At 37.9% G+C, this 26,224-nt stretch overlaps 3 protein-coding genes and 1 long non-coding RNA gene across 13 annotated transcripts in view; 1 reads left to right on the plus strand and 3 right to left on the minus strand.

The window, feature by feature from the left end:
* Positions 1-4,588, minus strand: bncr (bouncer). The gene is made up of 2 exons (XM_062035639.1): positions 4,356-4,588; positions 1-522 (listed from the first exon to the last, which is right to left on the minus strand). Coding segments are annotated over exons 1-2 (381 nt in total). The 5' UTR covers positions 4,358-4,588; the 3' UTR covers positions 1-143.
* Positions 1-26,224, minus strand: part of LOC133641699 (uncharacterized) — a 526,583-nt gene that overhangs the window by 485,843 nt on the left and 14,516 nt on the right. The window lies entirely within an intron of this gene.
* LOC133641696 (protein Bouncer-like) lies at positions 4,509-23,885 on the minus strand. 2 transcript variants are annotated; one of them, XM_062035636.1, is made up of 5 exons: positions 23,672-23,885; positions 23,575-23,600; positions 23,389-23,494; positions 16,717-16,803; positions 4,509-5,107 (listed from the first exon to the last, which is right to left on the minus strand). In XM_062035636.1, the coding sequence occupies exons 3-5, from the start codon at positions 23,430-23,432 to the stop codon at positions 4,678-4,680; spliced, it is 561 nt and encodes a 186-aa protein (XP_061891620.1). In that variant the 5' UTR covers positions 23,433-23,494; positions 23,575-23,600; positions 23,672-23,885; the 3' UTR covers positions 4,509-4,677. The 2 variants fall into 2 exon arrangements, with proteins under 2 accessions (XP_061891620.1, XP_061891621.1); XM_062035637.1 differs by lacking the exons at positions 16,717-16,803; positions 23,389-23,494; positions 23,575-23,600; positions 23,672-23,885 and adding an exon at positions 5,172-5,320.
* The window catches only part of pik3c2g (phosphatidylinositol-4-phosphate 3-kinase catalytic subunit type 2 gamma), a 94,590-nt gene continuing 72,894 nt past the window's right edge, over positions 4,529-26,224 (plus strand). Inside the window, exons 1-5 of one of the 9 annotated variants that reach the window (XM_062035625.1) lie at positions 4,529-5,101; positions 5,208-5,290; positions 23,429-23,544; positions 23,627-23,757; positions 23,870-23,971. Coding sequence is in view for 4 of the 9 variants with exons in the window: in XM_062035618.1 (XP_061891602.1) it covers positions 23,507-23,544 (38 nt within the window). In the remaining 5 variants the exon portion in view is untranslated. Of the gene's footprint in view, positions 5,102-5,159; positions 5,291-23,428; positions 23,972-26,224 lie in introns of those variants that run through there. The other 8 variants (XM_062035627.1, XM_062035626.1, XM_062035623.1 and 5 more) reach the window with 8 other exon arrangements.

Here is a 26,224-nt window from a genome sequence, read left to right on the forward strand (position 1 = left end):
CAATATTTTATTAAAAGCTTTAATTTCAATAAAAGGCACAATCTAAAACAGTTAAAATATCCCTATTTGCAGCTCAGTGTCTTCAGACTATTATTTTTCCACCTGACACAAACATTATATGATGCTCATGTCCAGTATAGGCGTTAGCTGGCGACCACAACAATAGTCGCAAGTGTAAGAGCGATGGAGAAAGTGTTGGCTTTGAGGCCCACACAGGCGTTGCAATATAGCCGGTTGCAGCATTTATAGCTTATTGTGAAGACGACTCCTTTGTAGGGGAGCTCATGATTCCATCTGCAATTCTTCCTTGGCATGCAACCGCTGGCCGACAGGGCGCTGTAGTTGCCGAAGCGACCCTCCGCTTTGAAGCACACTTCATCCGGCCGGCATTCTGTCACAACGTGCCCGTATTTGACCTCCTTTTCCAGGATGGGCCTGTAAAAGCAGCGCAGGTTGCCGCAGAGCAGACAGGGCACGAGGTAGAAGAACACGGCGGCGTGCAGGAGCTGCGACAAGGTCAGCCTACATCAAGAGACAAGATTATATACTTCAAACTTACAGGTAATTTATGGCACAAACTATTTAAAATGTCTTTAAAGTTGCATGCAGTGAAGCAGACAAGAGGTCAAGCAACATTTTGTACACAATCTATATTGATCCTGAAATATGACCATACTTTTAAAATACGCTCTCAGGGACCACCTGTTAGAGCAGGGGTCAGCAACCTTTTTGAAAGCAAGAGCTACTTCTTGGGTACTGATTAATGCGAAGGGCTACCAGCTTGATACACACTTAAATAAATTGCCAGAAATAGCCAATTTGCTCAATTTACCTTTAACTCTATGTTATTATTAATAATTAATGATATTTAGACTTAATTGAACGGTTTAAAAGAGGAGAAAACACAAAAAAAATGACAATTAAATTTTTAAACATAGTTTATCTTCAATTTCGACTCTTTAAAATTCAAAATTCAACCGAAAAAAAGAAGAGAAAAACTAGCTAATTCGAATGTTTTTGAAAAAATTTAAAAAATAATTTATGGAACATCATTAGTCATTTTTCCTGATTAAGATTAATTTTAGAATATTGATGAAATGTTTTAAATAGGTTAAAATCCAATCTGCGCTTTGTTAGAATATATAACAAATTGGACCAAGCTATATTTCTAACAAAGACAAATCATTATTTCTTCTAGATTTTCCAGAACAAAAATTTTAAAAGAAATTCAAAATACTTTGAAATAAGATTTAAATTTGACTCTACAGATTTCCTAGATTTGCCAGAATAATTTTTTTGAATTTTAATCATAAGTTTGAAGAAATATTTCACAAATATTCTTCGTCGAAAAAACAGAAGCTAAAATGAAGAATTAAATTAAAATGTATTTATTATTCTTTACAATTAAAAAAAATAATTTACTTGAACATTGATTTAAATTGTCAGGAAAGAAGAGGAAGGAATTTAAAAGGTAAAAAGGTATATGTGTTTAAAAATCCTAAAATCATTTTTAAGGTTGTATTTTTTGTCTAAAATTGTCTTTTTGAAAGTTATAAGAAGCAAAGTAAAAAAATGTATGAAATTATTTAAACAAGTGAAGATCAAGTCTTTAAAATATTTTCTTGGATTTTCAAATTCTATTCGAGTTTTGTCTCTTAGAATAAAATGTCGGGCAAAGCGAGACCAGCTTGCTAGTAAATAAATACAATTTAAAAAATAGAGGCAGCTCACTGGTAAATGCTGCTATTTGAGCTATTTTTAGAACAGGCCAGCGGGCTACTCATCTGGTCCTTACGGGCTACCTGGTGCCCGTGGGCACCACGTTGGTGACCCCTGTGTTAGAGTAATCTTAATTAGATAGCATATTGTAAATCATTCTAAGATCTACCCTTACAATGCAGCACTTTTTGACCCGTCGAGGCTACTGTATCAACTTGATGCACGCCTGCGTTGTCAGATGTACAATAATTGTTATTTGTGCGATGAGTTCCCCCTCTGCATAATCAATAACTACAAAAACCTCAATGTTCGATAACATGAGCCCTTCTGGTATATTCTGCCAATGGCATATTTACCCATCCCTCCATTGGTGCTGGTACTTTAAAGAGGTAAAAATGCAGTCATCTATACCAGGGTTGTCATACTCATTTTTAATTGGAGGGCCTAATCGCAGTTACAGATTGATTGAAACTTTTGTTAGTAGATTGCACAGTACAGTACATATTCCATACAATTGACCACTAAATGGTAACACCCGAATAAGTTTTTCAACTTGTTTAAGTCGGGGTCCACGTTAATCAATTCATAAGCTGCCCTAAAATGGCCGTGAATATAAAATGTATACTCATGTTACTACCCAGAAGCCTGTGCTTTGAAATCACAAGGCAAGGTAAAAAGCAGATTTTTTAAATGTTTGTGTTTATTTTAACAAAAAAGTTTGGAAAATTGTATATTAGTGTTTTTTAACCATAAGGCCCATTTTTGGGCCGCAAGCGCCCCCCAGACGTTCAGCAAAAAATATCCGTTTCTCAGCTGTGGTCCATATAGGCTCAGGGTACTCCGTTGTAATACACTTTTCCACCACTTGCGGCAGTAATGACAATATCAAACAGACAGAAGAAGCCTGGAGCTAAAAGCATAAAGACGTTTCTTCAGCGCAAAAATTATGACTATATTGGTGAAGCTGTATCCTCATTTGCACTTTAATCTTATTGACCATGTAATTAAGAAACACATTTTCAGTAATTGTTAATTCATTGTACATATATAAATTACATTTTTAGTTTTTATGAGTCCCTTCCTTTGCAGTATATCCATCCATCCATTTTCTAGCGCTGGTTCCATTTATTTTATTAGTATTTCTTATTGTAATCAGCCTGACCTAAACATTGATCATTTATGTAATTAACACATACTTTCATCAAATTTGAAAAAGTTGTAAACTGAAAGTAGGTTAGATATAATTGACTACAACAGTAAGATTACCAAGTCAATGTTAATATTTGTGTGGGCTCCAGGCCCCTTTGTAGTGGAAAAGTTGGGCCCCGAGGCGAGAAAGGTTAAGAACTCCTGCTGTATATGATAATATATATTTGCATTTTCAGATACTGAAGTTCAAAAGATATGCAATTGCACACGACACCTGCAATTTTTCGGGTTCTAATATGAAATACTTTGACGCATATTATTGCCAGGCTTTTCCTGGCCACATAAAATGCGGTAGTGCCAGATGTGGCCCCTAGGGCCTTGAGTTTGACACCTGTGAGCTATACTATACAGTTTTTAATGTAGCAAAGGGTCCTAAATCAATACTTTTCCTCAAAGTGTGATCATTTTAAGTGTCTGGTAATTTGTTAATTCCCATCGGGCAACACTGATTCACACTGGGCAGGGGGATAACTGAACAAGATCGTTTCGGCAAAATAGCAATGTGTTGTTTTCTTTTACGAAACTTCAGAGAAAAAGCCTGGTAGCTCGTTTCCAATCTAAATTGTAGACCACTAATTAGTACAGCTGTGAATCTTACAACTCATGATTCAATTCTCAATTGAACATGATTCTTGATTTAAACAGATTCTCGCAACATATATATAATTGTATGGCAATAAAATATTTTCAAAACAGGCTACCAAACAATAGATATGAACAGATATAGAGTCCAAATGAATAAATATTTAGATTTTTTTTAACCACCCCTACCAATTAGGGACATACAATCACCAATTAAACTTTATGTAAACATAAGTGCTAATTACAAATAGGGTTCAAAAGCAGCAAAAAAACCCAAAAGATTACAAGATTACGTACCATTTTGAGCCCTATACAATCAATAATTAAAAAGGTAGAGAAAACTGTCATTGCAGTGCATTCTGGGACTTGTAGTATAGCTATGCATCTGGCTAGTGCTATTTCATGGTCCAAATAAAGGTCCCGTTTAGTAGATAATGTTAAAATGTTTAAATTACTATCATCAGTGTCCATTTTGGGAGTGCCGAGATGAAATTTAAAAACACTTAAAGAACCTTAAAAATGTCAACATATTGATTTATATAGACACACAGGTGAATTAGATTGTGCTAATGAAGAAAAACAAATTGACCCCTCAAAAATACTGAAAAAGCAGACAATACTTTCTTTTGTTCTTTGCAAGTTATCATGACTTCCCATTTTTTTTATATGGATCACGTGATTTTTTTTCACAAAGCAGACATTTCTTCTTCAGAAATAAACTCTCCATTCCCCAACTTGATTGTGTCAATCAATTAAACAGTTGGCTAAATGTGCGTTTTGCACTCAGGTGTGAATGTTTCCTCCATTACCGTGTTGTCTTTAAAAGTGACCATATCAAAACTTACATATTCTTGTCGGAGGTTTGGACTTTTCGTTGAGAAAGCAAAGCTTTACAGAGCTTGTCTTCATCAAGTCCGACTGCACCGCTGACTGCAAGTCTTATGTTGTAGGCCACGCCTTCACACACCTGATTGAAATCTCTACACACAGCAAAGGGGGAGATTCAACATGTTGCATTTATTTGCTTTTTTCCAGGAGGTCTGACAAAACTCTCTGGAGCAATAAAACCCACATGGTGGTTGTGATCCTTGCTAAAACAAACAATGTGACGAGACAAAGGTGAGGGACTGTGGCTAAAAGGGCCTCCCCTTATAGTCCCGCAAGCGCCTACAAAGCGGAGGCGCTTGTGTTCGCACACGACCCCCAGATCTGCTCCCTGAGAGCACGGGTGATGTTGGAGTACTGCGCCCGTTTTGTCATCATCCCCAGCAGCATCTTCAGGACGGCCTCAGACTCCGCCGCCATGTTGCACTTGTCCCTGCAGCAGCAGCGGTGCGTCACTCGGAACTCCACCCCCCTGTAGGAGACCACCTGACGGGCGCCGCAGAGCTCGGCGTCCACGCAGCCCTGGGAGGACAGTGCGTGGAAGGCGCCGTAGTAACCCTTGGAGGCGGCGCAGCGCTGGCCGGGCACACATTGGGTGGTGATGTTGGCACACGACCCCTCTTTGGGCTGCAGGGGGCAGAAGTAACACAGCAGGGTGTCCAGGCTCAGCACTGGGAGGAGCAGGGCTGCGGTCACCAGGATGGAGGTCAGGCTGCAACGACGTCACACCTTGTGTTAACGTTAAAGCGGCAGGTTAAGACATGTGTGTTGTTCACCTTCGGTTTCTTTCTGCTCCCATTTCTGTGTGATAGGCCCCTTGGAGGTGTGATGTGCTTCAGAGGTCCAAATAGCTACCCAGCTACTGATTAGCAAGCAGCAACAGGTGTGTTTGAAGGTAATTTATACACCATGGCACACACAAGCTGCACAAACCCCACTGGATGTGTGTTTTTGCTCTATTTAATTCAGTGGTTCTTAACCTTGTTTGAGGTACCGAACACCACCAGTTTCATATGCGCATTCACCGAACCCGAACTGTAATCATAAAATGATTATATAATTTAAATATTAATATAAATATTAAATAAATACTAATAAAGGTATATTTTACAAACAGAAAGTTACAGGAATGTACACATAATCCCATGTTTACATCTCATTGTGCAACATGTGAATGTTTTAGTGGGAACTAAATGCGGTATCTGAAAGGGGTACACATAATTTACAAAGCAGGACCCCCCCCACCCAGACATATAATACTAGTACACAGCTCATGAAAAACAATATGTTATAGTCATTGTCAGGGCCGGCCCGTGGCATAGGCCGTATAGGCAAATGCTAAGGGCGCCGTCCATCAGGGGGCGCCACGCCAGTGCCACAAATGTTGGAGGAAAGAAAAAAAAAAAAAAAGTTGGTACTTTTATTTCTAAATACATAAAATAATCCCACGTTAATTAAAATGCAAAGTAAAGCCTATTTAATAGAAATATTATTTGTTACATTACGCCCCCCCTCCCCCGGCACGGTGCGCCCCCTCCCTTCCCGTGTCATGACTCTTTTTGGACGTCACCACATCAAAAAATCAACACAAGATGTCAAAACGGCCAAAACTGTCAGGTGCCCAGGGAAGAAAAAAAGAGAAAAGAAGAGGCGAAACGAGAAAAAGACAGAGGTAGCAGGCAGGTAACGTTAGCCTACATGAAATTATTTGTCCGTTACAGAATGTGATAGTAACCTGGCTTTTTTAGCATTAAGCTAATGTTACATGATTCGGCAATTGCTAATCAATAAATAGCTAGTTCTGTTTTAACGTCGGGTTAATATTGTGGAGGGGGCTAAATTGTTATGGAAAATAATAATGTAACGTTAGGTAATTACAGTACTCCCTGGTGTACAGTAATTTGTAAGTCATTCTAGTTAATGCAATATTAAAAAGCACAAATAGAGAACTCTGTAGGATCCCCTTTTTTTGTAATATAGTTGTTAAAGTCATACTGGTTTGATATCTTGTTTTGTGCAGTGCCTTATTTATATTGTATTTTTAATTTATTTTATGCAACTTGTTGACACGTTTTATTTTGTGTTTATGTATGTAAAAAATATTGTATTTCATATATTCATTTTTTATTTTTTGTATTCATTTATTTATCCATATTTTTTTTGATCTTGTTAACTATTCTGATTGTTAATTTGCTTTCTTTAAGTAAAAAAAAAAAGGACAAAGACAAAGCTATTCGGTTTCTTGTGAGTATATACACTTCACTGCCGATGTGGGGGGGCGCCACCTAAAATCTTGCCTAGGGCGCCAGATTGGTTAGGGCCGGGCCTGGTCATTGTAAGTGAGCCAAAACACTTGCATTAGAAAATAATCTCATGGAAATGACTGCTGTCATTTCATTATAATAGTAAAACATGTATTTAGTTATTTAGTCAGGTTTGGGACAGGTGTGCTCCAGGTGTGACCACAGTGCATGTGCAAGTCTGACGTCGCTCACATGTGCTCCACTGAATGCTCAAGGAGTTTTTGTGTTTATGTGGAAAATTAGAGGGAACATTGTTTGGGGGTATCCATAATACGCCGACAGGGAGAAGTTTTTGTTTACACGATGAGTCGGGTGTGTGTTCACCTCCGCGGCGGAGGCTCTGCCGAACACCTGAGGCCGACTCACCGAACACCTAGGGTTCCATCGAACCCAGGTTAAGAACCACTGATTTAATTGGACAAACTTGACGGTATATAAGTAAAAGTATATCCTAAGCCAGGGGTGTCACACTCCTTTTCATTGAGGGCCACTTTAACAGGAATAAAAGAAACCTACATTTATAAGGATTAGCCGCATAATATTGTCACACCATTACCTGTGCATTTGATTAGTAAATGTGTATTTGACCTACACTGTAAGAAAAAAAAAAAATCTGTAGATTTTGCGGTCCAAAAAAGTAGCAGAATTTTACCATAAAATTTACAGTAAAATGGTCACTCTATTTTACTGTAAAATTCTGGTGATCGATCTGCCAGTTTTTGTTGGGTTTTTTTGGCATAAAAAAGATGGTTGCTGTTTTCACAGTGTATTACTGTAAGTGTAAAAATGGTGCCACAGTTTTTTTAGGGTAGGATTCTGAAGACCAAGCTGTTTTTAAAAATATATATATACACTACCGTTCAAAAGTTTGGGGTCACCCAAACAATTTTGTGGAATAGCCTTCATTTCTAAGAACAAGAATAGACTGTCGCGTTTCAGATGAAAGTTGTCTTTTTCTGGCCATTTTGAGCGTTTAATTGACCACACAAATGTGATGCTCCAGAAACTCAATCTGCTCAAAGGAAGGTCAGTTTTGTAGCTTCTGTAACGAGCTAAAGTGTTTTCAGATGTGTGAACATGATTGCACAAGGGTTTTCTAATCATCAATTAGCCTTCTGAGCCAATGAGCAAACACATTGTACCATTAGAACACTGGAGTGATAGTTGCTGGAAATGGGCCTCTATACACCTATGTAGATATTGCACCAAAAAGCAGACATTTGCAACTAGAATAGTCATTTACCACATTAGCAATGTATAGAGTGTATTTCTTTAAAGTTAAGACTAGTTTAAAGTTATCTTCATTGAAAAATAAGGACATTTCAATGTGACCCCAAACTTTTGAACGGTAGTGTATATATGTACAATTTGATGGATAACTTGCTTTGAAATCATGAGACTAAGTAGATATTTGTGTATGTTTTTTTTACCCCAGAAATGTTTGGATAATATAATATCTGTTGCATTATTAGATAGACAACATTTAAAAGGTATATAACTGCATGTAGTACATGTTTTTTTTTTTGTCAAAATAGAAAAAGAAAGAAAGATAAAGTACTTAATTGGTGCATATTATTTCCAAGCTTTCACGGGCCTTGAGTTTGACACCTGTGTCCTACCCACTGTAGCCACCAGATGGCAATAGAGTGCTTTTTTTGTGGCAATTCCAACTTTGACAACTGCGTCATTTGCTATGTAGAGTGGCGCTTTCCATATTTTTTAGCAGACTGCATTGCAAAATAATAACCCCCTTTTTCTTTTATGCAAGATCCACCCAGGAATAGGGACATATAAATCCCTTCCCTACTGTATGGTTATCATTAGTGGATAATAATAATTTTAATATAATAATAAATTATTATTATAATTATCATTATTATTATTAGTGCATCACCTAAGACAGACATTCTTAACCTTTTTGACCTCAGGGCCCAACTTTTCCACTACAGAGGGGCCTGTGCCCACTCAAATATTACCACTAAATTAGTCATTTTACTCCTGATTTTACTTTTAGTAAATAATCATATCAAAGTTTACTTGATATGTCAAATGATATGAAACTATGTGTTAATCACAAAGATGATTATTTATCAACACATAAACCTTAGGCTTAGGTCAAGCTGATTAGAAAATAAGTACTAACCAAATATACCGCATAAGAAGGGACTCATAAATAACTGACAAAAAATACATGTACGTACAATTATGTTGTGCTAAAATAAATACATTTAATGAATATGTTTCTTAACTCAACTGTCAATAAAATGAAAGTGCAAATGAAAATACAGCTTCACCACTTTAGTCATCATTTTTGAACTGAAGAAACTTTTCTGTGATTTAGCTCCTGACTTCATCTGTTTGCTGGAGACAAATAAAGAGAGTATGGCCGACTCGGTTTCAGGCGATCTCCTCTATGATTGGTCAAAAGTGACTACAAACTTTGAAGCTAATACAAATATTTACAGAAGAAATCAGTGAATTTAAGAGATGGTTTGACACAACTCTTTAAATCTCAGTAAAACTAAAACGATGCAATTCGGTAACAGCAGAAGAGAAAGTCAAACCCAAATAGATGGGGAAACCGAGGAAAAGAAAACATTTTTTTGGTGTAGCAATGGATTAGAAAATGAACTGAAAATCTTATAGAAAATATACAACATAAAGTGGCAAGAAATACGTCAATAATGAATAAAGCAAAAATGTCCTGGACCAAAAATCCTTTCATGTTCTCTACTGCTCGCCAGTGTTATCATATCTGAGTTATTGTGCAGAAATATGGGGAAATTACTACGAAAGTACACTTATATACTTAGCATGTTACAAAAAAGAAAGATGAGTTCTAATAATACATCATGAGTGACACACACAGTGATTACGAATACATTGGAGGCCGACACCACAGTTGACATACTTCACACAAAAGTCACAACTTCTTCGTCATTGTTGGTCCGAAGCTAATGAAGATTTTGGCAAAATGAGTATTATTCTTTTGGGTCGTTTTGTATATTTTTTGTATAAGTTTATTGCTCTGTTGGGTGTGTGTTGGAGTGCCTGTTGGTCATGAAACACTGCAGGAATGTAGCAGCAGAGTGCGTCAAATACGGCCGCAAAAATTATAATTTTACGAAATAAAACCATGTTTTATTGTAAGTTTAGGAGCTAGAGCAGTGTTTTTCAACCTTTTTTGAGCAAAGGCACATTTTTTTCATTGAAAAAATCCGAAGGCACACCACCAGCAGAAATCATTAAAAAATTAGAACTCGATATTGACAATAAAAAGTTGTTGTCGCAATTGTTGAATATGAATTTAAACCATAACCAACCATGCATCACTATACTTGTCTCTAAGTACTGTCACATCACGCTGTGACTTATTTGGAGTTTTTTGGTGTCTTCCTGTGTGTGGTGTCTTATTTCTTGTCTTGCGCTCCTATTTTGGTGGCTTTTCATGTTTTGTTGGTATTTTCCTGTAGCAGTTTCATGTCTTCCTTGAGCACTATTCCCTGCACCTGTTTTGTTTTAGCAATCAAGGCTATTTAAGTTGTCGCTATCCTTCTTTGCGGGGATATTGTTGATTGTCATGTCATGTTTGGATGTACTTTGTGGACCCCGTCTGCTCCACACACTGTAAGTCTTTACTGTCGTCCAGCATTCCGTTTTTGTTTACTTTGCAACCAGTTCAGTTTTAGTTTCGTTTTGCATAGCCATCCCTAAACTTCAATGCTTTTTCTTAGCGGCACTCGCCTTTTGTTTATTTTTGGTTTAAGCATTAGATACATTTTGACCTGCAGGCTGTCGTCTGCATATTGTGATCACGACAAACCATGTTCCCGACATCTACAAAGCAATTAGCTACTTGCTGCCACCTACTGATATGGAAGAGTACTACACGGTTACTCTGCCTAGCTCTAAACAGCACCGACACATTTGCAGATTATTATTACTGGTTTGAAAAAAATATTTTTAACCCAAATAGGTAAAATTACATATTCTCCCACGGCACACCAGACTGTATATCACAGCACACTAGTGTGCCGCGGCACAGTGGTTGAAAAACACTGAGCTAGAGAATGCTTAAAAATATTCATAGACGTATTATTGTGGTTTATAACGTCAAATTGACAGCAATTGCATGCATCCGGACACATCCGCCCATGTCCTTGGTAGCAGTCATGGCGCCTGTTGTTTGGTTGGCCTTCCTCTCTTTCTACACCCCTCTGGTTTGATAATTGTCATTACTGCCACAAGTGGTAAAAAAAAGTGTATTACAACAGAGTAGCGCTGCGGCCCATACGGACCACAGCTGAGAAACAGATATTTTTTTGGCAGCCCAACAATGGGCCCCTATCGTTAAGCCTCCCCTGTCTTTAGAAACTAGTGACGCCTCTGTTTTGAAAATGATGCAAGGTTCCTTGAATGCACCACCGTGCAGAAGTGAAACGTAAACATACTTAAACGCAGGCCATCGTTATATGGCTCCCGTAGTGGTCGTGGCCCGACAGCCGCGTAATGTTTATGCCACGGTCCGGCCCTGATGGTAACTTTTCGCTAATGTGACTAATTTGAAGCCTGAAATTAGCTCGAATATGACCTACACCTGTAGCGAAACCTAGTACAAAAAGTCGGTGTTCAAAAACAAGAAAAAAAAATACAAAAATGAGGGGTATTTTACTTGAACTAAGGAAATTTATCTGCCAATAGAACAAGAAAATTTGGTTTGTCAAGACTTTCCAAAACAAGTCAAATTAACTAACCTCAATGAACCCAAAATTACCTTTAAAATAAGTATATTCTCACTAATAACAAGTGCACTTTTCTTGACAGAAAAAAAAGAGACCTTTTTTCTCAATATGTTGAAAAATATTCTTCAATGAAGTAAATGCTAGTGGCATTATGTTGACATAATGATATGCGCTCTGCATTACATTTCTTGAAACCAGCAAACTTATACTAAAAACTAGTTTATTGTTCTTAATGGAAAGGCAACAAGGCAACCGCTTGTTACTCTCGGGGTCTCCTAGCCGCTCAGGCAAATCATATTGTCTAAAAATGCATTTTTCCATTGATAACATGACATCATCGCGCCTTGTGCGTGCTCTTTCAGTCAATTAGTGTGCATATATACAGCATACATATATATATATGTATATATATATATATATATATATATATATATATATATATATATATATATATATACACTACCGTTCAAAAGTTTGGGGTCACATTGAAATGTCCTTATTTTTGAAGGAAAAGCACTGTACTTTTCAAAGAAGATAACTTTAAACTAGTCTTAACTTGAAAGAAATACACTCTATACATTGCTAATGTGGTAAATGACTATTCTAGCTGCAAATGTCTGCTTTTTGGTGCAATATCTACATAGGTGTATAGAGGCCCATTTCCAGCAACTATCACTCCAGTGTTCTAATGGTACAATGTGTTTGCTCATTGGCTCAGAAGGCTAATTGATGATTAGAAAACCCTTGTGCAATCATGTTCACACATCTGAAAACAGTTTAGTTCATTACAGAAGCTACAAAACTGACCTTCCTTTGAGCAGATTGAGTTTCTGGAGCATCACATTTGTGGGGTCAATTAAACGCTCAAAATGGCCAGAAAAAGAGAACTTTCATCTGAAACTCGACAGTCTATTCTACACAGCCCGGTCACCGGACAAATTTTTTTAATTGTAATTTTGAAGAATTTACCTGAATGTGCATGAACTATTTCTGTTAAAAATTGTTTGAAATGTCACATGTTAAATGTTTAAATATTAACTGTCCGTTTGCTGTACTGTGCCAACTGTACTACTATATGAGTACGTATTTTCTCTTGTTTGATTGAAAATCAAACCGCAAAGTCCATTCGGCTGTCATCTGTTTTAATTAATAAATAAATGATAAATGGGTTATACTTGTATAGCGCTTTTCTACCTTCAAGGTACTCAAAGCGCTTTGACAGTATTTCCACATTCACCCATTCACACACACATTCACACACTGATGGCGGGAGCTGCCATGCAAGGCGCTAACCAGCAGCCATCAGGAGCAAGGGTGAAGTGTCTTGCCCAATTATGAGACACAATTGTGTCAAAGTCATGATTTTTTTGTTCATGCTTGAAATAAGCAATTATTACTTTGAAAAAGCAGTTTTATACTTGTGAGTGTTGATGACACAGCTTTGCAACACTTGATATTCTAGTTTCAAGCATGTTTTACTCAATATAGCTCATCAAATCTCAGCAACAAGCTGTAATATCTTACTGAGATCATTTAGGACCAGAACACTTAAAACAAGTAAAACACTCTAACATAAAATCTGCTAAGTGAAAATAATTATCTTATTAGACAGAAAATAAGCAAATATCACCCTTATTTGAGATATTTAATCTTACTTAGATTTCAGTTTTTGCAGTGCAGCTGTTACTTTTTATGGCACACTTACAGTACGGACAAAAGCATTAGCTCCACGTGTACAGGAAGGGAAAATGTGAGAAGTATGTCTCCACTTTCCTCAAGATCTTAGAGCAGGGGTGCCCACACTTTTTCTGCAGGCGAGCTACTTTTCAATTGACCAAGTGGAGGGGCTCTACCTCATTCATATTATATAACTTATATTTATTTATTTATGAAAGAGACATTTTTGTGAACTAGTTAAATGTGTTTGATGATAATACAAGCATGTTTAACACGTATAGATTCCTTTCTTTCATGAAGACAAGAATATAAGTTGGTGTATTACCTGATTGTGATGACTTGCGTTGATTGGAATCAGACAGTAGTGATGATAACGTCCACATTTTCTAAAAGGAGGAGATAAAAAGTCCTCCTTTCTGTCCAATACCACATGGAAGTGGTTGCTTTTTGCCATCTTATTTGTCCAGCTTCCATACTCCTTTTTATACACTTTACAAGAAATATATTGGCGGCAAACTCCATAGCTTGCCAGCTTGTGTGCATTAGCTTTCTGAGACTCTTATTTTGTTAGCGCAGGCAGGATGAAGCAGGGCTTTTATTGTGAAGATAGGAAATGTGCAGTCGGTCTTTAGAGTTTTGATGGCAGGTACGGCGCGAGAGTCTTGAAATAAAGTGTTTCTCGCCTTCCTGTCGGTCGTTTTTTCTTAATAATGATCTGGCAGCAGCCAGTGTCATCTCACAAGACCCTCGGGTGCCGTGAATGTCAATCAAGTGACCAAAGTGACGTCTTGGTGAAGATTGATGATCGCTAATTTTTAGGTCTATTTTTTTGTATACCTGGCTGGCGATCGATTGACACACCCGCCGCCATCAACCGGTAGCTCGCGATCGACGTAATGGGCACCCGTGTGTTAGAGCGCGTCGGCGGTCACTTTTATCTAGTGAAACATTTGTGAGGTCGGGGGTCAGTGAACTTGGACATGAGAGAGGTCCTGCCTGCTCACAAGCTACAGTAGTGCCACTGTAGTTCATCCCCTAACAGTTTTTTAGGGTTGAGGTCAGGGTTCTGTGCTGACACACCAGAGTTGTTAAAAGAAAATGTTTAAAGTTTTACAGTATTTTAAATATATATATATATATATATATATGTTTGTGTGTTATAGTGTGTAAAAAGTATAATATATGTAATGATACAACCCATATATCAATATGCATGTTGAGTGATTTAATGGTACATTTTTTATGCATTCTTTCTCATTTAAATACATCTAACACCGGTAAAACGTTTGGACACACTTGCTTTGAACGTGTCATGTCTGTTCATGTTTTTGTTTTGGCCATGTGTTTGTTTTTTGGACTCTTTTTAGTTCCTGGTTGCACTTCCTTGTTTGGTTTGGTTTCCATGGTCACCCATTAGTTTTCACCTGTCTTGTCACGCACCTGTTTCACGTTTCGAGTCACGCACCTGTTTTCACTGATCACGTCACTATTTAAATCTGTCTGTTTCTGTTGTTCGTCCTGGCGTCCTCACACTATTTCATCACTCTGCTCCATGTCGTGTCACAGTTCTTTACCAAGTAAGTTTTGTTCATTTATGCCACAGTTAGTGTTTTTGTTTTATTGTTCATAGTTTTTGTGCCCACGTGCACGTCTTTTGTTTCATAGTCAAGTTTGTATTTCCGCCTTTGTGCGCGCCTTTTGTTTGCTTCCTTTTTTTTTGTAGTTTATTAGTGTTAAAAAAATAAATCATGTATTTAAATTCACGCCTTGCCCGCGCCAATTTTCCTTTGCCTTCCGGAGAAGCAAACCCCAAGAATCAAGTCTTGTCAGAACGTTGCTGTATGTGTACTATACGTATACCCCAGTAGATTATGCAGTTTTTCATTTCAGCATTGCCCTTTAGCTTTCTATACAGGCAAACCTGACATTTCTGGTTAATACTTGCACTGCACTGCAAAAAGTCAGTGTTCAAAAACAAGAAAAAAACAAACAAAAATTAGGGGTATTTTATTTGAACTAAGCACAATTATCTGCCAATAGAACAAGAACATTTGGCTTGTCAAGACTTTCCAAAACAAGTAAAATTAGCTAACCTCGATGAACCCAAAAATACCTGAAAACAGTGTTTTTCAACCACTGTGCCGCGGCACACTAGTGTGCCGTGAGATACAGTCTGGTGTGCCGTGGGAGATTATCTAATTTCACCTATTTGGGTTCAAAATATTTTTTGCAAACCAGTAATTATAGTCTGCAAATTGTGTGTTGTTGTTAAGTGTCGGTGCTGTCAAGAGCTCGGCAGCATAACCATGTAATACTCTTCCATATCAGCCTGTAGCTAATTGCTTTGTAGATGTCGGAAACAGCGGGAGGCAGCGTGCAGGTAAAAAGGTATCTAATGCTTAAACCAAAAATAAACAAAAGGTGAGTGCCCCTAAGAAAAGGCAGTGAAACTTAGGGAAGGCTTTGCAGAACGAAACTGGCTACAAAGTAAGCAAAAACAGAATGCTGGACAACAGCAAAGACTTACTGTGGAGCAAAGACAGCATCCGAATGTACATCCGAACATGACATAACAATGTCCACACAAAGAAGGATAAAAACAACTGAAATATTCTTGATCGCTAAAACAAAGTAGATGCGGGTAATATCGCTCAAAGGAAGACATGAAACTGCTGCAGGAAAATACCAAAAAAAGAGAAAAAGGCCACCAAAAAAGGAGCGCAAGACAAGAACTAAAACACTACACACAGGAAAACATAAAAAACTCCAAATAAGTCATGGCATGATGTGACAGGTGGTGACAGTACACCTAATTTGAGACAAGAGCTATAGTGATGCATGCTTGGTTATGGTTTAAATTCATATCCAACAACTGCAACAACGACTTTTTACTGTCAACTGAGTTTTGTTTTTTTATGATTTCTGCTGGTGGTGTGCCTCCGGATCTTTTCAACGCAAAAAATGTGCCTTGGCTCAAAAAAGGTTGAAAAACACTGTCTAAAAAGAAGTATATTTTCACTAATAACAAGTTCACTACTATATGAGTACGTATGTTCTATTGTTTCATTGAAAATAAAACAGCAAAGTCCATTTGGCTGTCATCTGTTTTCATATCAGACACAATTGTGTCAAAGTCATGATTTTTTTTTTTCATGCTTGAAATAAGAAATGATTACTTTAAAAAAGTAGTTTTATACTTGTGAGTGTTGATGACACAGCTTTGCAACAGTTGATATTCTAGTTTCAAGCATGTTTTACTCAATATAGCTCATAAATCTCAGCAACAAGCTGTAATATCTTACTGAGATCATTTAGGACCAAAACCCTTAAAACAAGTAAAACACTCTAACATAAAATCTGCTTAGTGAGAAGAATTCTCTTAGACAGAAAATAAGCAAATATCACCCTTATTCGAGATATTTAATCTTACTTAGATTTCAGTTTTTGCAGTGTGATTTCCCCGCATACTGTATATTCCCAGCAATTTCCATGAACTTTGAATATTCCTGGTATTTTTCAACCCTCGTCCCAATATTTTTGAGCATATTGGGTAGCCATATAGTATGTATATGCCTTAAGTATTATTGACACATTTTTACCTTCTTTTCTCTTCAATATGTAGTTGTTGTTTCTCATTACACCATTGGTCTGATATAAGTGGATCTTCCCTCCTTGCACAGCAGTTCCTGCAGGGGAGAACATTCTAGATGAGCTGATAATGTTCTCATACAACATCAGTTACACCCGCACAATCTAATGAGATGTGATGTAAGGAAACGCTGCCTTTGTGAAAGCTATTAATGCCCAACAACAACATGTTTTTAATCGAAGTTAGCATTGGTTTAGAATTGCAGTGCATTTTACTGAGCGCCATTTTGCTGAATGAGGTTAAAAAAACCTAACAAAATAGTATCGTTACAGTAATACTAATGAATACTACAAATGAAAACATGATGGAAATGAATGCATTCATGCAGATTAATCCATCATCATTATTATAATAAAATGCTACTATTAATCTACACAAAAGGAGTAATAGATCCACAATAACATGGACAATTGTTTGCTTATAAAACACTTTTTTGTTGGCATGAAGATGCTAAAGTTGTTTAATAATCATGTAAAATTAATATACTGTATATTTGTTTATTTCTTGAGTCTCTGCTCATGCAAGATGAAACATGATTAATATAGATTAAAAACGGACTACCGGTATTATTGTGATTAATTGAAATTAATCCATTGCAACTCTGTGATGTATCTGATTTAATAATTTTGTTTGCCAGCTCTAAATAATAACTGTCTGAACATTTAAATAATTTAGTAGAATATTTGATTGTACATACAAATATTTTATACTGTATATGTTAAAGGCCTACTGAAATGAATTTTTTTTATTCAAACGGGGATAGCAGATCCATTCTATGTGTCATACTTGATCATTTTGCGATATTGCCATATTTTTGCTGAAAGGATTTAGTAGAGAACAACGACGATAAAGTTCGCAACTTTTGGTCGCTGATAAAAAAAAAGCCTTGCCTGTACCGAAAGTAGCGTGACGTCACAGGAGGAAGGACTCCTCACAATTCCCCGTTGTTTACAATGGAGCGAGAGAGATTCGGACCGAGAAAGCGACGATTACCCCATTAATTTGAGCGAGGATGAAAGATTCGTGGATGAGGAACGTTAGAGTGAAGAACTAGAGTGCAGTGCAGGGTGTATCTTTTTTCGCTCTGACCGTAACTTAGGTACAAGCTGGCTCATTGGATTCCACACTCTCCTTTTTCTATTGTGGATCACGGATTTGTATTTTAAACCACCTGGGATACTATATCCTCTTGAAAATGAGAGTCGAGAACGCGAGATGGACATTCACAGTGACTTTTATCTCCACGACAATACATCGGCGAAGCTCTTTAGCTACTGAGCTAACGTGATAGCATCTGTCTCAAATGCAGATAGAAACAAAATAAATAAATCCCTGACTGGAAGGATAGACAGAAGATCAACAATACTATTAAACCATGAACATGTAAATACACGGTTAATAATTTCCAGCTTGGCGAAGCTTAACAATTGAAGCTAACTACGGAGCGGGAGCGGCGGGCGTTGTAGCTTTCGACGACACCCCGGCCGCCATCAGAGTCGGAAAGGAAACATATATTTCCCCAAAGTTACGTACGTGACATGCACATAGCGACACGCACGTACGGGCAAGCGATCAAATGTTTGGAAGCCAAAGCTGTACTCACGGTAGCGCGTCTGCTATCCTGCTCAAACACAACACAACCTCCTGGTGTTGGTGTTGCTGTAGTCCGCTGCTAATACACCGATCGCACCTACAACTTTCTTAATTGCAGTCTCCAGTGTTCATTAAACAAATTGCAAAAGCTTCACCAACACAGATGTCCAGAATACTGTGGCATTGTTCGATGAAAACAGAGCAGTTTGTATGGTGACACATTGGGTACGAATACTTCCGTTGCCGTCGTGACGTCACGCGCATACGTCATCATACATAGACGTTTCCAACCGGAAGTTTAGCGGGAAATTTAAAATGTCACTTTATAAGTTAACCCGGCCGTATTGGCATGTGTTACAATGTTAAGATTTCATCATTGATATATAAACTATCAGACTGCGTGGTCGCTAGTAGTGGCTTTCAGTAGGCCTTTAAATATACCGTTGTCCTTTGCTACACCACGCTGCAAATATTACGGCATTTACCACATCACAGATTTTTTCGGGATATTTTTTTTAAAGCATATTCTAAAATAAGTTTTTCCAAAATTAAGTATTTTCAAGCATAAATATGGCCTGAAATGGACTGATATATAAAAAATATAAATACTACAGTAATATTGGCCACTAGAGAAGAACAAACCAATCAGAGCGCGTTGTTCAGTACCGTGGCCTCTGATTGGCTCAGCTTCAGGCAGCAATACTACATTGCAGTGCATTGTAGAGGAATGCACGCTCTATCTAGTGGTACGCCAAATAATCACTTGATTAAAGTACAGTGTTTAATTTTTCTATATTCTAACAGTGTTACTGTTCAAACTGTGCCAAAAATATTGAATATGCTTGTTAGATAAAAAACCTCTGCCTTGTTTTTAATGAATACTTAGTCCTACTATGCTACTGTATTTTAATGTTGGTCATTATGGTGGTACTTGGAGAGCCAAGGGTTTTCTGAGGTGGTACTGCTATATTGGATTAAAAGCATGTATGCTTTTAATCCAACATAGCAGTACCTGACTCAACCTAACTGTTTTAATGACATTCAGACTTTACTTCAATCAACAACGGAGCAGCATCTCCTCATCCGTGGTGCAACAACGCCGGAAATGTGTCCCGTAAAAAAAAACGTCCGCCCGTAACTCTCTCGTAACTAAAGTGCCTTGGGTGAATAATGTAAACGCACTACACCGGTAGTTTTTAGCGCTTCCATAGCGAGACATAAGTTACAACTTTACACTACTTTATAGTAGAAATGGCAACAGCGGAGGATGAATGTCCCATAACAAGAAGATAGAGAAAAAGAAGAAGCTTATCGACAACAACAACGCCACGGACTACAGTGGCGGACTTGCGCAAATTTTCAGGACTTATGCAGATCCCAAGTACAGATCAGCAGGTACCAGAAGGTAAGAAAAGTTGCCTTTGTATAATACTGGGGGTGCCATTTTGCGGTCCTTATAGACACACCATAGTAACACTTGTATCTCTGACTACGGTACCGCAATGGGCCGACAATCCATCAAGCGGTGCGGCTTCAAAGTCATACTAAAACATTTTGACAGATTTTTGAGTGCCGTGTGTAATGTTCTTTATCTTCAATGGAACATATAACGTTTTGGTGATGTTTACTGGCGTCGTATTGCAGTCTACACGTATCTCTTATGTGTGACTGCCATCTACTGGTCACACTTATCATTACACCATGTACCAAATTGCTTCGAGGTCGGTGAGCACAGCAGGCATACTTGCCAACCTTGCATACTTGCCAACCTTGAGACCTCCAATATCGGGAGGTGGGTGGGGGGTTTGGGGGTGGGGGTTGTGGTTGGGGGTGTGGTTATTTACAACTAAAATTCACCAACTCGAGTATCTCATATATATATATATATATATATATATATATATATATATATATATATATATATATATATATATATATATATATATGTATGTATGTATGTATGTATGTATGTATGTATGTATGTATGTATGTATGTATGTATGTATGTGTGTGTATATATATATATATATATATATATATGTATGTATGTATGTATGTATGTATATATATATATATATATATATATATATATATATATATATATATATATATATATATATATGTATGTATGTATGTATGTATGTATGTGTATATATATATATGTATATATGTATATATATACTTATATATATATATATATGTATATATTTATATATATTTATATATATATATATGTATATATTTATATATATGTATATATATATATATATATATATATATATATATATATATATATATATATATATATATATATATATATATATATATATATATATATGTATGAAATACTTGACTTTCAGTGAATTCTAGCTATATATATATATTTTTATTTTTATTTTATTTACATAGAAAAAAAATAATACTTGAATTTCAGTGTTCCAGTGGCTATCCATTAGATGGCAGTATTGTCCTGTTTAACTTCTCCGTTCATGATGAGTATATCATTTCGGCCGCCATGTCTGTAATTTCCTCATTTTTCTGCTTCGTCTCCTTGTTGTGTGCGCAGTTGTGCACTCTATAAAAGCCCTAGATGTTATGACGTCTTTGGGCAGGCAAGCTGTTTATTTTGTGGGAAAGCGGACGTGAGAACAGGCTGTCCCCACTCAGTTTCAGGTCCGCATTGAGCTGGAGGGGGCGTGGCCTCCAGCTCCGGCTGAATACCGGGAGTTTGTCGGGAGAAAATCTCTGCCGGGAGGTTGTCGGGAGAGGCGCTGAATACCGGGATTCTCCCGCTAAAAACGGGAGGGTTGGCAAGTATGCAACCTTGGGACCTCCGAATTCGGGAGATGGGGGTGTTGGGGGGTGTTGGGGGGCGGGGTTGAGGTGCAGGCAGCATACCCCTTCCCTTCGAGCTTTTCTGGATGAAATGAAATTCTTTTTCCAATCATTTTGGAACTTGCAAGAGTATTTCTTCTTCTTACTCCTCGTCGCCATGTCTCTCCTTTTGTTCTTGTGCTTCGTCTCCTTCTTGTTGTGTGTGCAATTGTGCACTGAGCTCCAAAAGCCGTAGATGTTATTGTAGCGTCCGGAAGAGTTAGTGCTGCAAGGGGTTCTGGGTATTTGTTCTGTAGTGTTTATGTTGTGTTACGGTGCGGATGTTCTCCCGAAATGTGTTTGTCATTCTTGTTTGGTGTGGGTTCACAGTGTGGTGCATATTTGTAACAGTGTTAAAGTTGTTTATACATCCACCCTCAGTGTGACCTGTATGGCTGTTGACCAAGTATGCCTTGCGTTATCATTAAACCAGTTAAAAGTTTATACAACGTGTCAGCATTTCTTGACATCTTCGAGTAAAGATCGTTGTTAAACCCGTCCTACGCTACATTATTATGTGACTGGGCCGGTACGCTGTTTATATGGAGGAAAAGCGGACGCCTGGACAGCATGCGGCTGTTAAGGGGTGAAGGTTTCAGGTGAGAGAGAACGTTAAAGGCAGTGTCTTTAAGGTACGCCCCCAATATTGTTGTCCGGGTGGAAATCGGGAGAAATTCGGGAGAATGGTTGCCCCGGGACAGGCCTGGCCCTAACCAATCTGGCGCCCTAGGCAAGATTTTAGGTGGCGCCCCCCCACATCGGCAGTGAAGTGTATATACTCCCAAGAAACCGAATAGCTTTGTCTTTGACCTTTTTTTTTACTTAAAGAAAGCAAATTAACATATTATATGAGAATGTTATGTTATGATTATCTTTAACCGAATCACAGCAGTGCTCAAATCAAAAAACAGCATTCCCTCTCATGTGATATTGCTTAATTAACATTAATGATGTGCACTTTAACAACTAGGCTTACAACTATACCTAATATATAAAGGGGTGGAAAAGTGACTATTACCTGCAGGGCAAACATTAGCTAACCAGAAGGCAATAACAATGTAAACAAAAAACACCTGCTTAAAAGATCTAATACAAATGTCCCTGAGGAGTGTAAATGGTAAATGGTAAATGGGTCGTACTTGTATAGCGCTTTTCTACCTTTTTGAGGAACTCAAAGCGCTTTGACACTATTTTCCACATTCACCCATTCACACACACACATTCACACACTGATGGCGGGAGCTCCCATGCACGGCGCTAACCAGGCCCATCAGGAGCAAGGGTGAAGTGTCTTGCTCAAGGACACAACGGACGTGACTAGGATGGTAGAAGGTGGGGATTGAACCAGTAACCCTCAGATTGCTGGCACGGCCACTCTCCCAACTTCGCCACGCCGTTCCAAGGTGGGAGTACTGTAATTACCTAACAATATTAACCCGACGTTAAAACAGAACTAGCTATTTATTGATTAGCAATTGCCGAATCATGTAACATTAGCTTAATGCTAAAAAGCCAGGTTACTATCACATTCTGTAACAGACAAATAATTTTATGTAGGCTAACGTTACCTACCTGCTACCTCTGTTTTTTCTCGTTTCTCCTCCTCTTCTTTTCACTTTTTTCTTCCCCGGGCACCTGACAGTTTTGGCCGTTTTGACATCTTGTGTTCATTTTTTGATGTGGTGACGTCCAAAAAGAGTCATGATACGGGAAGGGAGGGGGCGCACCGTGCGGGGGGAAGGGGGGCGTTTAATATTGTTACAAATTATATTTCCATTAAATAGGCTTTACTTTGCATTTTAATTAACGTGGGATTATTTTTTGTATTTAGTAATAATAGTACCAACTTTTTTTTTTTTTTTTCCGTCCAACATTTGTGGCACTGGCGTGGCGCCCCCTGATGGACGGCGCCCTTAGCATTTGCCTATACGGCCTATGCCACGGGCCGGGAGATTTTCGGGAGGGGCAGTGAAATTCGGGAGTCTCCCGGGAAAATCGGGAGGGTTGGCTAGTATGACAACAGGAGTTATTCCGTACATTAAGCGCACCGGGTTATAAGGCGCACTGTCGATTTTTGAGAAAATGAAAGGATTTTAAGTGTGCCTTATAGTCCGAAAAATACAGTATGTTATTATTGCTGCTAAATATTACATACAGCCAGCTCTTCCTCACTGTCCGGTGCACCGTGTTTCCAGGCATGGTCTTCCTCTGCAGGGTCGTAGCTGTACACTGGAATCAGTCTGTGGCGGAGCTCATCTAACCTGACGCAAAGAATGTCCAGAATGACGGCCTTGAATAATCTTCAAGCATTGTGAGTACAGCAACAAAAAATACATCTCACCTCATTCTCCTTTTGATATAAAGAACCTGAGGGTGCGCAAACATTGATGCAGTCATGTGATTGACCATGAAAGAGGAAGATAGGTGCAGGTTCTTACCAAGGCTGCCACACATGCAACCAGGGTGAGGACGACAAAAGGGATAACGGCGGCGTAGGCAACAAATCCGCTGTCTGTATCTTGAGGTGAAATGTGAGGAGTAGTTTGGTTGGGATGCATTTTCATGTGCTTACTCTCCTCCTCCAAACCCCCTCCTGTGTGTGCGGCCTCCACGTTGCACCTTTGTGACACATTCAGTGACGGGCCGTCGCCTCATCACTCTTTAAGTGTATGGATATTGAGTGTGGATGACATTGCTTCCTGCTGAAGAAGGCCTTTGGACAGAGAACGAAAGTAACCGTACGTAGAAACCTGCTACCAACCTGTTCAATAACATTCCTGATGAAGGAGTGCAGTGGCTTTGTTTTCATCGGATGAGGAAGTGATTACACTTAATTACCGACGATCAAGTGTACCTTTTTTAATTATAGTATATGTACTGTAACAAATGGTTGTGTATATTTCACTGGTCACAACATTGGGTACTGCAAAATACAGTCCAAAGTACATTAGTACCTCAATTTACGAGTTTCTGTGACTATATCTCAAATCAACGTCTCCCATTGAAGTGAATTGAAATCATTTTAACATGTAAAAAGAAAAAATACCTTTTAGATATATTGTATAAAAACAATACAATTGAATGCAGCACTAGCAACTACAGTACGTTTTGAAGTCATGTGATAATAATGTACAGCACCTTGGAAAGTGGACTTCTACGGTACCGTCAAACACACCATCAGCAGCCCTTTCATACTTTTATAGCTAAATGTCCGCCGTTTGAACATTATTTTATTTTATTATTATTGCCTAGTTGGGGACAAGCTTGGTCATGTTTTTGATGATTTATTTTTGAATTAATATAATAACAATAAATTAAATGTTTTAGGCATATCTCATGGGGGTCACTGTGGTATTTGATATAAAACATAACATTTAGCAGAGAGACAGCTTTTATCTCAAAACACTCTTATTATTATTATTATTATTATTATTATTATTATTATTATTATTCGGACCACAGATCAGTCACTGTGGGTAGGCCGCACAACCCATTTTGTGTGAAGAAGCACGTGTAAAATGTAAATATATTCATGACAAGGCGCATCATATGAAATTTTAACACACATTTTTTTCCAGCCCCTTCCAGCTCAGTCACTGATAAGAATATAATAGAAACCTGTCCCCTCATTATCTCACTGGCCCCTGTGGCGCACGGTGTTAGGGGCACTGGAAAGGCAGTGTCACTGGGGCCCGGTTCTCGATGCAGTAGGATGAATTAGAAATGTATGTTTTAATGATGTTAAAATTGTTATTTTACACCAAATATAATTAGTTATTGAACAATCTATTTATCATTAAATCATTTAGTTCAAAACATGCATCAAATAAAATTCAAGTTTGACTTCAAAAAAATATATAACAATTGTACAAAACTGTGAATTTTTTTTTTGTAATGGGGGGGCTCCAAATTAAACTCTGCTCATTTTTCATCGACACAGTCAGATTAACGTTAACGTTTGGTGTTGTGATTATAGTTCACAATTTGTTACACAGCTCTTGTTGTAATGTGGCTGATGTCTATTTTGTTTCATGTTATGTGAGTTAAATTCAAGACAATGCCAAGGAACCTTATTTGCTAACTTGAATTAAAGTTCTGTTCTGTTCAGTTTCAGTGTATGTGGAACATGCATACGATACAATGTAATGCATCACACAATTCCAGTTGTTTCATTACAGCACGTCCGAAAAGGAGTAGGAAGAAGCAGAGCTTATTTAATCCTACCCCTTTTCATACCGTAGCAATTTCCTTGTTCTCTGTAACAGAACAGTGAAAAAATTAATAATAAATAAATAATACACCATAGTAAGCATACAAATATTACTTACATAAATAATCTTTGTCTCAATAAAAAAAAGGGTTTTAGATGTTTATCATAATTCTTGTTCTGTGTACTTTGTGAACACTTGTAGTTTGAACAGTCTCTTAAACTGAATCATATTGCTGCTTTGTTTGATTTCTTTGCTTAATCCATTCCATTATTTAATTCCACATACTGATATACTAAAAGTTTTAAGTGTTGTACGAGCATACAAATGTTTTCAATTAGATTTTCCTCTAAGGTCATATTTCTCTTTTGTTGAGAAGAATTGTTGTGCATTCTTGGGTAGCAGGTTATAGTTTGCTTTCTACATCATTTTTGCTGTTTGCAAATGCACCAAATCGTTGAATTTCCATAATTGTGATTTAATAAATAAAGGGTTTGTATGTTCTCTATATCCAACATTATCCATCCATCCATTTTCTATACCGCTTGTCCCTTTCGGGGTCGCGGGGGTTGCTGGAGCCTATCTCAGCTGCATTCGGGCGGAAGGCGGGGTACACCCTGGACAAGTCGCCACCTCATCGCAGGGCCAACACAGATAGACAACATTCACACTCACATTCACACACGAGGGACCATTTAGTGTTGCCAATCAACCTATCCCTAGGTACGTGTCTTTGGAGGTGGGAGGAAGCCGGAGTACCCGGAGGGAACCCACGCAGTCACG

Source organism: Entelurus aequoreus, linkage group LG24 (assembly GCF_033978785.1).
Source record: "Entelurus aequoreus isolate RoL-2023_Sb linkage group LG24, RoL_Eaeq_v1.1, whole genome shotgun sequence".
NCBI classification, from domain to species: Eukaryota; Metazoa; Chordata; class Actinopteri; order Syngnathiformes; family Syngnathidae; genus Entelurus; species Entelurus aequoreus.

Bases quoted from the DNA above. Each gene is read 5' to 3' on its own strand.
- LOC133641696 (XM_062035636.1), bottom strand. From the start codon at position 23,432: ATGCCTGGAAACACGGTGCACCGGACAGTGAGGAAGAGCTGGCT. The intron at 16,804-23,388 runs GTATGTAATATT...TCTCCCCTGCAG, and splicing joins ACAGTGAGGAAGAGCTGGCT to GAACTGCTGTGCAAGGAGGG. The intron at 5,108-16,716 runs GTAAAAATGTGT...ACGTCGTTGCAG, and splicing joins CATATTGAAGAGAAAAGAAG to CCTGACCTCCATCCTGGTGA.